The sequence below is a fragment of the Aethalodelphis obliquidens genome, unplaced genomic scaffold, assembly GCF_003676395.1.
Source record: "Aethalodelphis obliquidens isolate GAN/ISIS:26980383/991018 unplaced genomic scaffold, ASM367639v1 scaffold14, whole genome shotgun sequence".
Lineage (NCBI taxonomy): Eukaryota > Metazoa > Chordata > Mammalia > Artiodactyla > Delphinidae > Aethalodelphis > Aethalodelphis obliquidens.
In genome coordinates this window covers 30,731,329-30,744,842 of record NW_020837958.1, presented here as the reverse complement: position 1 = coordinate 30,744,842, position 13,514 = coordinate 30,731,329, and the positions used below count along the sequence as shown (strand labels likewise).

At 38.5% G+C, this 13,514-nt stretch overlaps 1 protein-coding gene and 1 pseudogene across 2 annotated transcripts in view; one reads left to right on the top strand and one right to left on the bottom strand.

The window, feature by feature from the left end:
- Positions 1–13,514, top strand: part of PDE3B (phosphodiesterase 3B) — a 178,338-nt gene that overhangs the window by 151,623 nt on the left and 13,201 nt on the right. For both annotated transcript variants that reach the window (XM_027115300.1, XM_027115299.1), the window contains one exon: positions 8,467–8,666. In XM_027115300.1, the coding sequence (XP_026971101.1) occupies positions 8,467–8,666 (200 nt within the window). The remainder of the gene's footprint in view (positions 1–8,466; positions 8,667–13,514) is intronic.
- LOC113624971 (dynein light chain 1, cytoplasmic-like) lies at positions 7,521–8,067 on the bottom strand (annotated as a pseudogene).

Sequence of the window (13,514 nt, the reverse complement as noted above, 5' to 3'; positions counted from 1 at the left end):
AATCCAAAGTCTGATCCTGAAGTTACCTGAAATACAATTCAAGTTGAGTTCATGGCCTCACTAAGCCTCTTACGTTAGAACTACAGTATCAATTGGGAAAGAAAGGACCCTGATAACTAACTGGAAGGGGAATATTTGAGTAGATTTCAGTAAATCTGATTACCCTGAACCCCTCAAATCTTGCTGTACCTCCCTGCTGAGAAACAATCATTTCTCCTTGTGTTGGTTGCCTGAAGACCTTGTAACTACCTCACCTGAGATTCTTGACTTGTAGGGGAATGTTATTTCACCTCTAAATCCAGTCCCACCACCTCTCATTTCTTTGTGATCCATAATTAAACTCATATCTGCCAGGAGCTAAGTCTGAACACCAGAATAATTTCCTAAATTTATATTGGCAGAAACCTGAGGAACATATGTGGGAATGGATTTAAAGTGTTACAGCAAGGGAAAGGAAGGTAATGGTTGATCATTCTGAACTTATTGATATAGGTGTACCTATTAGAGATTCTGGATTCAGGGCATTAGCTTGAGTGTTCGGCAGTGGCCCGAACAGTTTGCTCCATTCATTGTCTGAAATCTAGGCATGAAGAGAAATTGAGGTGTCACAATTTCCTGATATACTGTGGAGGAAGGAATTCAAAGGCTTACACTGATAGGATATTGAAATGGATTGGTCATGTAGTCTTCCCACCCATACCTAACCATGTCCCTCAGAAGTGTCCCCCTTCATCAGTGTTGAGAAATACATTGCAACGCTAACTCCTGGCCCACCAATCATAGTAGGGGCTTACGGAATTTAGATGATAAAAGGACTTTCGGCCTGGGTCCATCTCATAGTGGTAGTTCCCTGAACCCACCCGTTTTTGGAATGCACAGTTGGAATAAACATATTTAGCAACTGGCAGAATCTCTCCATTAATTCCTTGATCTCTGCAGAGAGGACCATCATGGTGGGAGGGGTCAAGTGAAATCTCCTGAAACTGCCTCATTCTAGCAAAATAGTGAACCAAAGCAGTACCTTGTTTCTGGATGGACTGCAAAATTAGTGCCACCATCGACTGCTTAATAAATGCAGGAGTGGTGCCTTCCATCACATGCTATTTGACCTGTGGTACTTTAGCTTTTACACAAGATGAATGGATCTTGAAAAATGATGGTGGGTTATTCTAAACTTCATCAGGTGGTGACTCCAGTTGTCACAGCTGTTCCAGATATGAATTTTTGAATAAGTCAACCCCACTCATCCTATTTGGTACACAGCTGTTAATCTGGAGAAATGTTTCTTTCTTTATACCTGTTAGCAAAACCCACAAGAAGACATTTACTTTCTCATCTGGCAGGCACAGCAGTACACTTTCATCATCCTAGTTCTGGGCTATATCAAGTCTCCCATTCTGTTATAAGCTAGCCTAGTCCCATAAGGTATCAAAGTGGTCCAGTATAATGACCAGATAATGCTGAATAGCTCTACTGTGCAAGATGTAACAAATATCCTAGATACCTTGATAAGAGTGCCAGAGGAAGAGAAATGAGAGAACTTGCACAAAAATTCAGAGATTTGCTACCTCAGTGAAGTTATTAGGAATCTGGTGGTCTAGGATATGTTGAGGTAGCCTCTCCAAGGTTAGGGACAATTATTTTGAATGCTCTACCTAGAGTGCTCTTTGGATTCGAAAGGCAAATTTACAATATCTCAGTACTGCTGCTCCAACCCATGAACTGTAAGGCTACGAATTTTATGTGCAACTCAGAGCAGGAGACTCATGTGAAGCAGTTTCAGGGTAGTGTAAGCCGCTTGGACACTTGGCAATATGACCCTCAACGCATCAGCAGTTTTCAGAGTGTCTTTGGCAGGTAGGGATCCTCTGTGGAGTTATAGAAGATCACTACGAGGGAATCATGGTATAAATCCTTAGGATTTTGAGGCAGTGCCCATCCTTCTTCCTCGGGTAACTGTTCTTTTTGTAAAACAGCTGCTAGATTGTTACTGGGCTCTGATAAGAGTTTGAATATTTGACCATGTGTTCTAAGTTACCACATGACCTGCCTGTCCTAAACTTGGGCCCTCTGACTCTCCTAAAGTTGGCATGTACAGTAGCACTCAGTCATCAAGAGGAAATATTAAATACAAGGTTAGTTTTGAGCTGCCCCTGAAGGGACAGGAGACTCCAAATATGAATTCAGATTGCTAATACGTTGGCACTCTTCCTTTAATCCATATGGCCTCATGGGGAATTACCCATGACCGGGTGACTGAAGGAGAAAAGACCTGGTTTCTAGATTGTTCTGTCCCATATACCAGTCAGTACCTCCTGAAAGTGGATGACTACAGCTTTATAGACTCTCAAAGGTATCCTTTGAAGGATAAAAAGGGGAAGGTAAATCCAGTCAGTAGGCAGAACATCAAGCAGTAAATCTGCCTGTTTATCTGGCCTAGAGAGAGAGATGACCAGGAGAAAGGGTCTACACAGATACATGGCCCGTGGGTAATAGCTTGCTTGGATACTTAGAGTTTTAGAAGGAAGAAGATTGGAAAATTGGTGATAAGGAGTTCTGGGAAAGAGATTTGTGGCTAGACTTCTCCGAGTGGAGGATATCTGTTTCCCATGTGAATGCTTACTGTAATGGTTAATTTTATGTGTCAACTTGGTTGAACCATGGTGCTCAGACATTTGGTCAAATATTTTTCTGGATGTTTCTGTGAGGCTGTATTTTAGATGAGATTAACTCATCAGTGGATTTTGAGTAAAGCAGATTGCTCTCCATAATGTGGGTGGGCCTCATCCAATCAGTTGAAGGCTTTAATAGAACAAAGACTGACTTCCCCCCAGAAAGGAGGAATTCTGCCTGCAGACAGCCTTCATACTTGAACTGCAGCATTGACTCTTACCTGGTTCTTCAGTCTGCTAGCCCATACTGCAGATTTTGGACTTGCCAGCCTCCATATTTGCATGAGCCAATTCCTTAAAATCTCTCTCTCTCTCTCTCTCTCTCTCTCTCTCTCACACACACACACATACACACACACACACTCTCACACACAAACACACACACTGTTGGTTCCACTTCTCTGTACAACCCTAACTAATACACTTCCCAAAGAGCATTCCCTGCAAAAGAGGCTCTCAATAATCAAGTAGTCAAAATGACCTCTTCTCTTGATTATCAATCAGACTCTTTCCTTAGCTACTCCCGTTTTCATTTGGTGGGCTTATAAACACAATAGCCAAGATGGCAAGAATGGAGATTATGCATGGGTTTAGCAACACGGACTTCCTCTCACTGAGGCTGACCGGACCCTGGCTTCTGTTGAGTGCCCAGCTTGGCAATAGGAGAAACCAATGGTGAGCCCTTGATATAGCACCATTCCCTGGGGGAATATCCAGTCATCTATCTGGTAGTAGTAGGTTGATTATATTGGATCCCTTGCCTTATAGAAGAGACAACTTTTGTTCTCATTTACTCTGTGTATGGATTTACCTTTACTGTCTATAGTGCTTCACCGTCACCATCTATGAACTTAGTGAATGCCTTATTCACCATTGGCTTATTATATACAGTATTGCATATCAAGGAACTCATTTTTGCCTCAAAAGATTGTTGCACTGGGCTCATGCTCACAGAATTTACTGATCTTTTCATGAACTTTATCATCCCACAGCTGGCCTGAGAGAATGACATATTGAAGACTCAGTTGGGGCACCTGTTAGGTGAAAACATTTTGTGGGGCTAAGGTGCTGTCCCACAAAATGTGGTTTATTTTCTGAACCAGTGACCAGTATATGGTACCATTTCTCCTATTTCAAGAATACACAAATCTGTGAATCAAAGAGTGGGATTAGGAGGGTTTTTTCTGTTACCTCAAACGATCCACTTAGAAAATTTTTGCTTCTCCCCCAACCCCCACCGAAACAAACAAAAACTTGGCTTACACACCTTAGTTCCCAAGGAAAAATGCTTTCAATAGAGGACACATAAAAGGGAAACTGTAAACTGAGACTGCCATCTGGCCACTTTGTGTTCTCCGTGCCTTTGAACCAGTAGACAGGAGGAGGATTCTGTACAAGGTCAGGTGATTGATCCGGTCTGATCCTCATTATCAAGAAAAAATAGGGTTCCTACTACACATGGGAGGATGTATGTTAGGAACCCAGGGGATTCTCTGACCTTTTTGGTACTCCTATGTCCAGTGACAAAAGATAAGGAAAAACTGCAGTAATCCAGTGCCATAAGGGTCACTAATAGTACAGACCCCTGAAAGTATGGGTCATCCCACTGGGCAAAGAACCATAATCAGTAGAGATGCTGGCTGAGCAAAAAGGGAATGAGGGATGGGTAGTGAAATAAGAAAATGATTGAACCCCAAACACAGCTATGTGACCAGTCACAGAAATGAAGTCTATAATAGCCATGTATTTTCCTCATTGCTTTGATATATATTGATATTTATTTTATATATTAAGCATTTTTTTTCTGCCTCTTTCTCACTCTTCTACCAGTCAGTATGCAGTTGATGGAAATTTGGGTTCTTTCCACTTTTGGGGTGTTATGAATAATGCTGCTATGAATATTCTACCAGCTTTTGTGTGGGTATATGTTTTCATTTCTCTTGGCCATATACCTAGTTTTATGGAATTACTGGGTCATAAGGTGACTCTGTGGTTAACATTTGGAGGAACTGCCAAACTATTTTCCAAAGTGGCTGCACTATTTTACATTCCCACACACAACTTACGAAGCTTCCAATTTCTTGTTATTATCTATCTATCTTTTTGATAGCCATTCTAGTAGGTGTGAAGTGGTATCTCATTGTGGGTTTTTTGATTCACATTTCCTTAATAGCGAATGACATTGAGCATCTTTTCATGTTGTTATGGGCCATTTGTATATCTTCTTTTTCCATTTAAAAATTTGGTCATTTGTCTTTTCATTACTGAGTTGTAGAAGTTCTTTATATATTCTGGATACAAGTATCTTATTAGATTTATGATTTGCTATTTCCTCACATTGTGTCGTCTTTGCAGTTTTTTGATGGTGTCTGTTGAAGCACAGAAGCTTTTAATTTTGATGAAGTTTATCTTATTTTTTCTTTCATTACTCATGCTTTTGGTGTCATATCTAAGAGGGGTTTGTGTAACTCAAGGTCATGAAGATTTACTATGTTTTCTTCCAAGAGTTTCATAGTTATAGCTAGCTCTTAAGTTTAGGTCTAGGATCCATTGGAGCTAATTTCGGGGGATGAAATAAGGAAGAGGTCCAACATTCATTCTTTAGCACATGGATATCTAGTTGTCCCAGCACCATTTGTTGAAAAATTTTCTTTATATATTCTGTACATGGTTGGCTCTTAAATGTTATGAAGTCAGTTTCTACCTTTTAAGATGTGAGCATTAAATGAAACAACATGTATGAAAGTGCCTTGCATCACGCAGGGCATAGTTGGCTCTCAACGAGGTCTTGGCACGCTTGTCCAAGAGCAATTGACCATATATATGAGGATTTATTTCTGGACTCTCAATTCTATTCCATTGATCTATGTGTCTATCCTATGCCAGTACCACGCAATCTTTGTTACTAAAGCTTTGTAGTAAACTTCGAAATTATTCTTCTTTCTCAAGATTGTTTTGGCTAATCTGGATCTCTTGCATTTCCATATGAATTTTAGGGCCAGCTTATATATCTCTTGTACCAAAAAAGCCAGCTGGGATTTTGGTAGGGATTGTGTTGAACCATAGATCATTTTGGGGAGTATTGCTATCTTAACAATATTAAGTCTCCTGAACCATGAACATGGGTATTTTTCTACTTATTTAAGTCTTCTTTAATTTCTTTCAACAATATTTTTTAGTTTTCAGAATACTGGTTCTGCACTTCTTTTGTTAAATTTATTCCTAAGTATTTTATTCTTGTTGATGCTAGTGTAAATGGAATTGCTTTCTTGGGTTCATTTTTTGATTATTCATTCCTAGTGTGAAGAAATAAAATTGATTTTTTGCATATTGATCTTGTACCCTGCAACCTTTATGATCTCATTTATTAGTTCTAATAGTTTTCCAGTGGATTTTTTAGGATTTTTCTGTATACAATCATGTCATTTACAAATAGAGGTAGTTTTACCTCCTCCTTTTCAATCTGGATGCCTTTTACTGAGGCCTGCTTTTATTTATTTAATTTTTTAAAGATTTTTTTTTTGATGTGGACCATTTTTAAAGTCTGTATTGAATTTGTTACAATATTGCTTCTGTTTTATGTTTTGGTTTTTTGGCATGTGGGATCTTAAGCTTCCCTATCAGGGATTGAACCCACACCCCCTTCATTGGAAGGTGAAGTCTTAACCACTGGACCGCCAGGGAAGTCCCGTGAGGCCTCTTTTTAAATGAGATCTACAGTAGTTATGTTTAGTTGTCCTTGCCATCTATTTTCTTTTTTATACTACTAATTTTTATACTACTAATGTTAAGTATATACAAACTAATGTATTAAGATCCTAATATGTCAATTCTAAGTAATTATTGAGTTTAAAAGGATTTTTTGGCCATTTTTGATATTTTGTGTATATATTGTAAATTCTAGGGGAAATACAGAACGCATATAATGCAGGAAAAATTGAAGTTATTGACTCTGATATTGGTAATTAAAATCTTATCAGAATTAAATATATCTTTATCCATACATTTAACTGTCTTGTTTTTACTTTTTATAATTATTTTTAAAAGTAACTCTAGTGTGGGTAATTCTAAAACTCAATTTAGATACAAAATATAAACAGCATGAAAATAATTAGGTATCTTTATAATTATCAGTAGTGTGTGTTAAAGTCATTATGTTAAAACATTCCTGTGATTGCAGATATTGAGTGAACTAAATTATGATAAAGTCCTTTTGGACTTTGACAAGCCAGGGCATTATTCTGAGTTTCCACTGGTGAACACACCAATGAAATTTAGTATCTCTCTAATATCCTTGAGGTTTTATTTGCTGTCTACTCTCAATATAGTTTATTATTTCCTTCTTAATACTTCAAGATCCCTTTAGCAAAAACAATCTAGTGACTATCTAAATGGAGACAGCCACCCAATTACAAAAAAAGGAAGAAACAAATGTAAGATATTAAGGACACCAAAAGCACAGTGCTGATAGTGAAAACACTGTTTCTAACTAGAAGATAAAAAGAGTTATATTGACTGAGTCATTCCTCAGTTTTCCATGCCTTTTCAGTTTTCATAGTTTTTCTTTACAGTATTTTATAAGGGGCTTCATGGAAGGAAAAAGAAGAGGAAGAAGGGTTGTAGTCAGGGTTACAAATGAAAGGTAATCTATCTGGATAAGATTTGAAAAGCATCTATGTTGAATAGCTTACTTTGTTCATATATTAAATTCCTAAGTCTCTATACTATTTCATGAAATGTTATTCTCTAGGTTGGTTTTTCCTGTTACCCCAGCCATTATATCTAACCATTAAATAACAAATGTTTAGAAAATCAGAGGTTTGGCTTTTTTATTATTTTTTTTAAACGCACACTTCTCCAACACATTTCTTTAAAGGAATGGATTTTGAAGAGAAAAAACACGGGGCAGAGAGGTATGGAATAGAAAATACAAATGTAAGCTGTTTTGCTAATTGCTTTATGACCACAACAAACTAGTACAGAGAATGCCCTGTACAAAACAACACAATAAAGATCGAGGTGTTCCCTTAGGCAAGGCTGAAGATTTCAGTCTCTGGTATTTGGAATTTAGGTTGCAGTCCTTGTTTTTGGACGGATCACTGGGTGTGTGGCACAGTCCATGCTTTTAACCAGATTTGAACAGGAGAACGGCCACTTGGCCCAGGTAGAAGTAGATGAAGTGTTTGGTTTCATGTGTCACATAACTACCGAAGTTCCTCCCCACGATGCAGTGCCAGGTGGGGTTATACTTCTTGTCAAACTGCTTCTTGATATGGGCTGCAATGTCCTTCTCTATATTATATTTCTCCAATGCCTGAGTAGCACACTCCACCGAGCCCTGTTGTATCTCCTCCGACATATCGGCATTTTTGATCACAGCCTTTCAGTCACACATGGTTACCGAAGAGCAGGGTCTGGCCCACTGCAACGGTCTCCTGGGGGAGGGGCTGGCGAGGCTCAGACCCTTTGAGAGTAGCGATCCCTACTGAAGCCATGGTGCATCTATCAATCAGAGGTTTTTAAAAATTATCACTAGCTTGAGTAACAGCATCATGAGAATCCTGTCATGTCCTGTAAAGTGAGTGACTTCAGGGTCGTGTTTAACAGTATTCCTCTCTATTAGCATGTATGTTGGAAATAGTATACTATTTTATGTCCATGTTTATAAATAGAGTCTGTTTCTTAGGTAAGTCAACAAATAAGATAAATAATGATATTACCTGTGGGAATCTCCTTCTTAGCCTCCTTGTGAAGATATTATGTGTAATGCTGGGTTATTTTGCTTGTTCCTCAGATTCTAACGGTAGAATTAACCCTGGGCGAATTGCTTACATTTCTTCGAGGAGTTGCTGTATTCCAGATGAGAGCTATGGCTGCCTGTCTTCAAACATTCCTGCATTGGAATTGATGGCTCTGTACGTGGCAGCTGCCATGCATGATTACGACCACCCAGGGCGGACAAATGCATTTCTAGTGGCTACAAATGCCCCTCAGGTAGGAACTACTTTTTCAGAAAGTTTAAGGAGTGGTTCTGAAATTTTACAGCCATACTGTATTTCCCTTTGTAAACCATTCTTCAATTGAATCATTTGGCCGTTGGATAATAACACACGGCAGTGATATGACATGTGCTTGTGCTGAAGAATTAGGGAAAAATCATCTTCAGCTGGAAAATAAATAAAATGTTCCTGAAAGAGTAATTCGCTACTTTTATGAAATTCTGGAGTCTTTGCTGTCAATATCTTTGCCTTTGATCAAATTGATAAGACTTTGACTAGATGTAAGACTTACTCTTCCTTCTAGCAAGATCCTTCATATGCCTAAAAGCTATAATGACTGAGAACTGTTATTATTTTTGTTGTTGTCCTCTTTTTTTCTCTAAGACATACCTAATATGCAGTCTCTTAGGTCTGCATATATTCACATATGTAAAAAATCTTCTAGTACATTATTTCTGTATTCAGTACAGCTGATAAGGTGCAAGATTCCTTTAGGGTCACAATTTGCATGAGAGGTAGGAGTCCCCAACAAATGGATATTGTAATTGCGATGACTTTAAACATTAGGACTTGGAACTAGATAGTCAGTCCTCCATATCCAGGGTTTCTGCCTGCATGGATTCGATCAACTGCAGATCAAAAATATTTGAAAATTTTAAAAATTCCAGAAAGTTCCAAAAAAAGCAAAACTTGGAATTTGCTGCACACTGGCAACTATTTACACTGTATTAGGTATTATAAGTAATCTAGAGAAGATTTAAATTATACAGGGGATGTGCGTAGGTTATATGAAAATACTACATCATTTTATTAATAGACTTGAACATCTGCAGGGGTCCTAGAACCAATTCCCTGCAGATGCTAAGGGATGACTATACTTGGTTTTAAGCAGAATTTAGTGTGGTTGTGAATTTTTGTTTAGGCTGGTGATTCCTGAAATGTCAGCTTTGTATTTCTGCCTGCCTGCCTTACAAAGAGCAAGTTGTCAATGATTGTTTGCTGAATTCATCTTACTTCCTCACTTTGTTGCTCTGTGTTCAAAACTCAGTTCTGATTCTTTCATCTTTTATAGCCATTCTCTGTGTTCCTTTTCTCATTTCTCTGACACACTCCCACTGCTTAAAATATAGGAGATAGATTCTCTACCCAGAACAAAATTCAGAGAGAGAGAGAAGATTAAAAGTGCTATGTAAAAAAAAAAAAGTGCTATGTAATTCATTTTCTCCAGTTAGACTTCATCTCTTCATAGCTCATGATTTCCACAGGTAACTTTTAAATGAATTTCAATCTAGATACTAATATTTTTCCACTTTCTAAGAATTGCTTTGGGAGAAATTTCCCACTAAGGAACACATTTCCTCATTTGCAGTCCCATTCTGCAAGAATCAGACGCCCATTTTCTCTAGCCTAGCACTTCACAATCCTCGTCCTATGGCAAGTCACAGACCTGGGCAGTAGTGGCACAGTGGAAAAAGTACTGGTCTTCGGATTGAGAGACCTGAGTTTAATTTCTGGTTACCTACTATTAGCTGTGTGACATTAGGCAAGTAACCCTTATCTTTCTGAACCTCAAAATACGTACCTGATATGACTAAAAGAGATAACATTTGGAAAGTTTTCTACTGAATCAGATATCATGTAGACAGAAATTATTTACTATTCTATTCCACCCTCTGCTTTCATTCTCTCTTTATTGGCTTTGAGTATAGGTGAGTCAGACTTGTTTATTACCTCTTCTTCAAGGATATTACAAGTTAGTGAATTCTAGTGTTACTTGTCTTGCATGCAGATAATTGAAAACAATGACACATGAATGTAATTTATATAAGTTGTATACTCAAAACTGTTGTCCTGATCAAAATACAAACATGAAGTCTGGACACAATCAGTATTTCTAAATTATGTTATTTCTAAATTCTCTATGTTATTTCTAAATTCTCATTGTTAAGGACTGCCAAGAGATGAAGCAATGGAAAGGGCTGGACTGGAAAGGAAATTGATCAGAGTTCAGCTATGAAAAAGTATAGCCTTTTACCTAGTCTCCTTGCTTACTTCCTGCTCCCCTTCAGTCTGGTTTCAACACATAGCAGCCAGAGTGGCCCTGTTTAAACGTGCATTACATCACTCTCTGTTCCAAGCCCTCACTCCTAGTAAAAGACAGTCATTACAGTGGCTCTGAAGGCCCTACACGATTTAGCCCCCAGTAATTCTCCTTTTTAAATTCACTCAGATCTAGCCTCACTGGCCTCCTTGCTGTTTCCTTCCATGTGCTGGCACACTCCCTTTCTAAGAACCTGGTCAGTTTCTGTTCTCTCTGCCCAGAGTGCTCTTTCCCCAGACATATATTGGGTTAGCCAACAAGTTCATTTGCGTTTTTCCATAACATCTTACAAAAAACCCTAACGACGTTTTTGGCCAACCCATTATATAGCTCACTTTGTCACTTCCTTCCACCTGAAATTTCAAAAGCCCCTCCCTGGCACTCATTATGTTCCTCCCCTGATCATAACAATGGTCATTCAGCATACGGTGTATTTTGCTTGTGTATTTTGTTTATTCCATGCCTCTCAGAGGAGTATAAGTTTCCAAGAGGGCAGGGATTTTTATCTCTTTTATTCCCTAATACCTAGAATGGTGCCTAGCACACAGAAGGCATTCAGTAAAAGTTTGTTGAATGTTGAAGGATCCCTAACTTCTTTGCTCTGCAGGACCGCTAAGCTTGTCTGAAATACACTCCATTGTTCCCAAAGTGATGAAATTCTTGAGACCTTCTTCAGCTAGTGCCTGTGAGATAAGGACTCTTTTGTGAAAGCCTGAGGCCTAACCTGTTTATTAGGTAATAAAGCAGTCTCTCTCATCTTAGGAAGCTCAATAGGTCTAATCAGGCCATAAATAGTGAAAGATATTATTGCTCTGGTGTATGATAAAAAGGGACAATAGTGTATACCACCACCAACTGGATCAAGCGTTCTTCATTCTCATGGTAAGAGAAGTGTGTGGGAAGACTCAGGAGGATGATTTTGAATCCTTGCCACGAGAGAAAGGGAAACATTTAGTCAGCTTTATCCTGGAGGGATGTCAGTATTGAAATTCTAAGAGATTTCTGAGCTATTTCCAAATGAAGAGTTGGCTGAAAGACGGAGATTAGTGACTGAGATGTTAGAGTTTGTAGAATATTTTGATTTGGGGTAAAAGTAAACAAAACTTTGAGAATGGTAGATCTGAGACAGTCATCAATGTTTGTCCTCCCAAATATAGATCAAGATGGTGACTAAACAAGTACATTTTTCTCCTTTTCCTCCTGATCAAAATATTAGTAAGGGATGAAGCTCATTACAACAGAGAGGAGTTGGCGGGGGGATATTATCACCAGTAGGTTAAAGAATTTCATACTGTTTCTGGAAAATGAAAAACATGTGGGCAAATATTACGAGATTAAAGTATACTAGAAGGGGGCTTCCCTGGTGGCACAGTGGTTGAGAGTCCGCCTGCCGATGCAGGGGACACGGGTTCGTGCCCTGGTCCGGGAGGATCCCACATGCCGTGGAGCGGCTAGGCCCGTGAGCCATGGCCGCTGTGCCTGCGCATCCAGAGCCTGCGCTCCGCAACGGGAGAGGCCACAACAGTGAGAGGCCCGCGTACCACAAAAAAAAAAAAAAAAAAAAAAAAAAGTATACTAGAAGGGAGCTGAGGCCTAAGTGGAACCCTAGAGACTCCTGATGCAATTTGCCTTTGTCTGCTCTACACACACACGCCTCCCACATAACACACACCAAACACCTTTAAGCAAAGCTACTGTATTTACTGCATTTACTTCCAGGCAGAAAACACATCTCTTAGATATTGAAGAAAATGGCCAGGAGAGATTTAATACTCCAGAGTAAATCCTTCTCATTTTTGAAATCACACTGGTAATTCTAAAGCAAAACCTGCTAGGTAAACAGGCCCCATCCATGTTTACAGGATTCCTACTCATCCTTCCCAATTAAAGAGACTCAGCAATAAAACATACACAAGGCTATTCAATGCATACTATGAATATTATTGAACAAAACAGGCAAAAAAAATATTCTGCCCCCATGGAACTTACATTCTAGTAAAGCAAGAAAAAACAAATAAGTGTGTGTGTGTAAAAGACAGAGAGATGATTATGACATAAGTGCTAGGAAAAAAGTAAAACGGGAAGAGATAGTGCTGGCGTAAAAGGATTATTTTCATGTTAGAGTTCTGTATCCAGCTAAGCTACAGTTGAGTGTTAAGAGCAAAATAAGGAGTCTCAGGTATGCAAAGATTTTTAAAAATCATGTTCCATCCATCCTATCTGAGAAAGTTACATAAAAATGTGTTTTAGCAAAACAAGGGTGATAACTAAGACAAAGGGTCTTAGAAGATAATGGGATTACCAGAAATTTTAGAACCGAGAACTTGAGAGTAAAGGAATCCCCAGATGACACCTGTTCATCAAGACTATTTCTTTAAAGAGAAGTACTTCTTTATAAAAAAAGTAGCTTCATTGTATTCTACTGCACCTAATTTGTTTACTGCCTCTATTGGATTCTTTTTTAAGTTAGGAATATTATTTTTTTAATGAAAACAGCCTTTCTTAATCCAAGATTTTTCATTCAGAAAAATTAAAATACCTTCTTTAATCTTATGACTATGACCTAGAGATTTTTCTGTTTCCTCCTTTTTCTTGCGTTTCAAAAGGAGACATTTGTTCAGATTTGTCATAGTCTTCCTGTTTGATCAAAGTCTTTATGTCTGATGGGTTTTTGTTAAGATTAATTACGTCAGAGTTTGTATTAAACCCCTTTTCAAATCTTTTTGATTCAGAGAGGGTAAA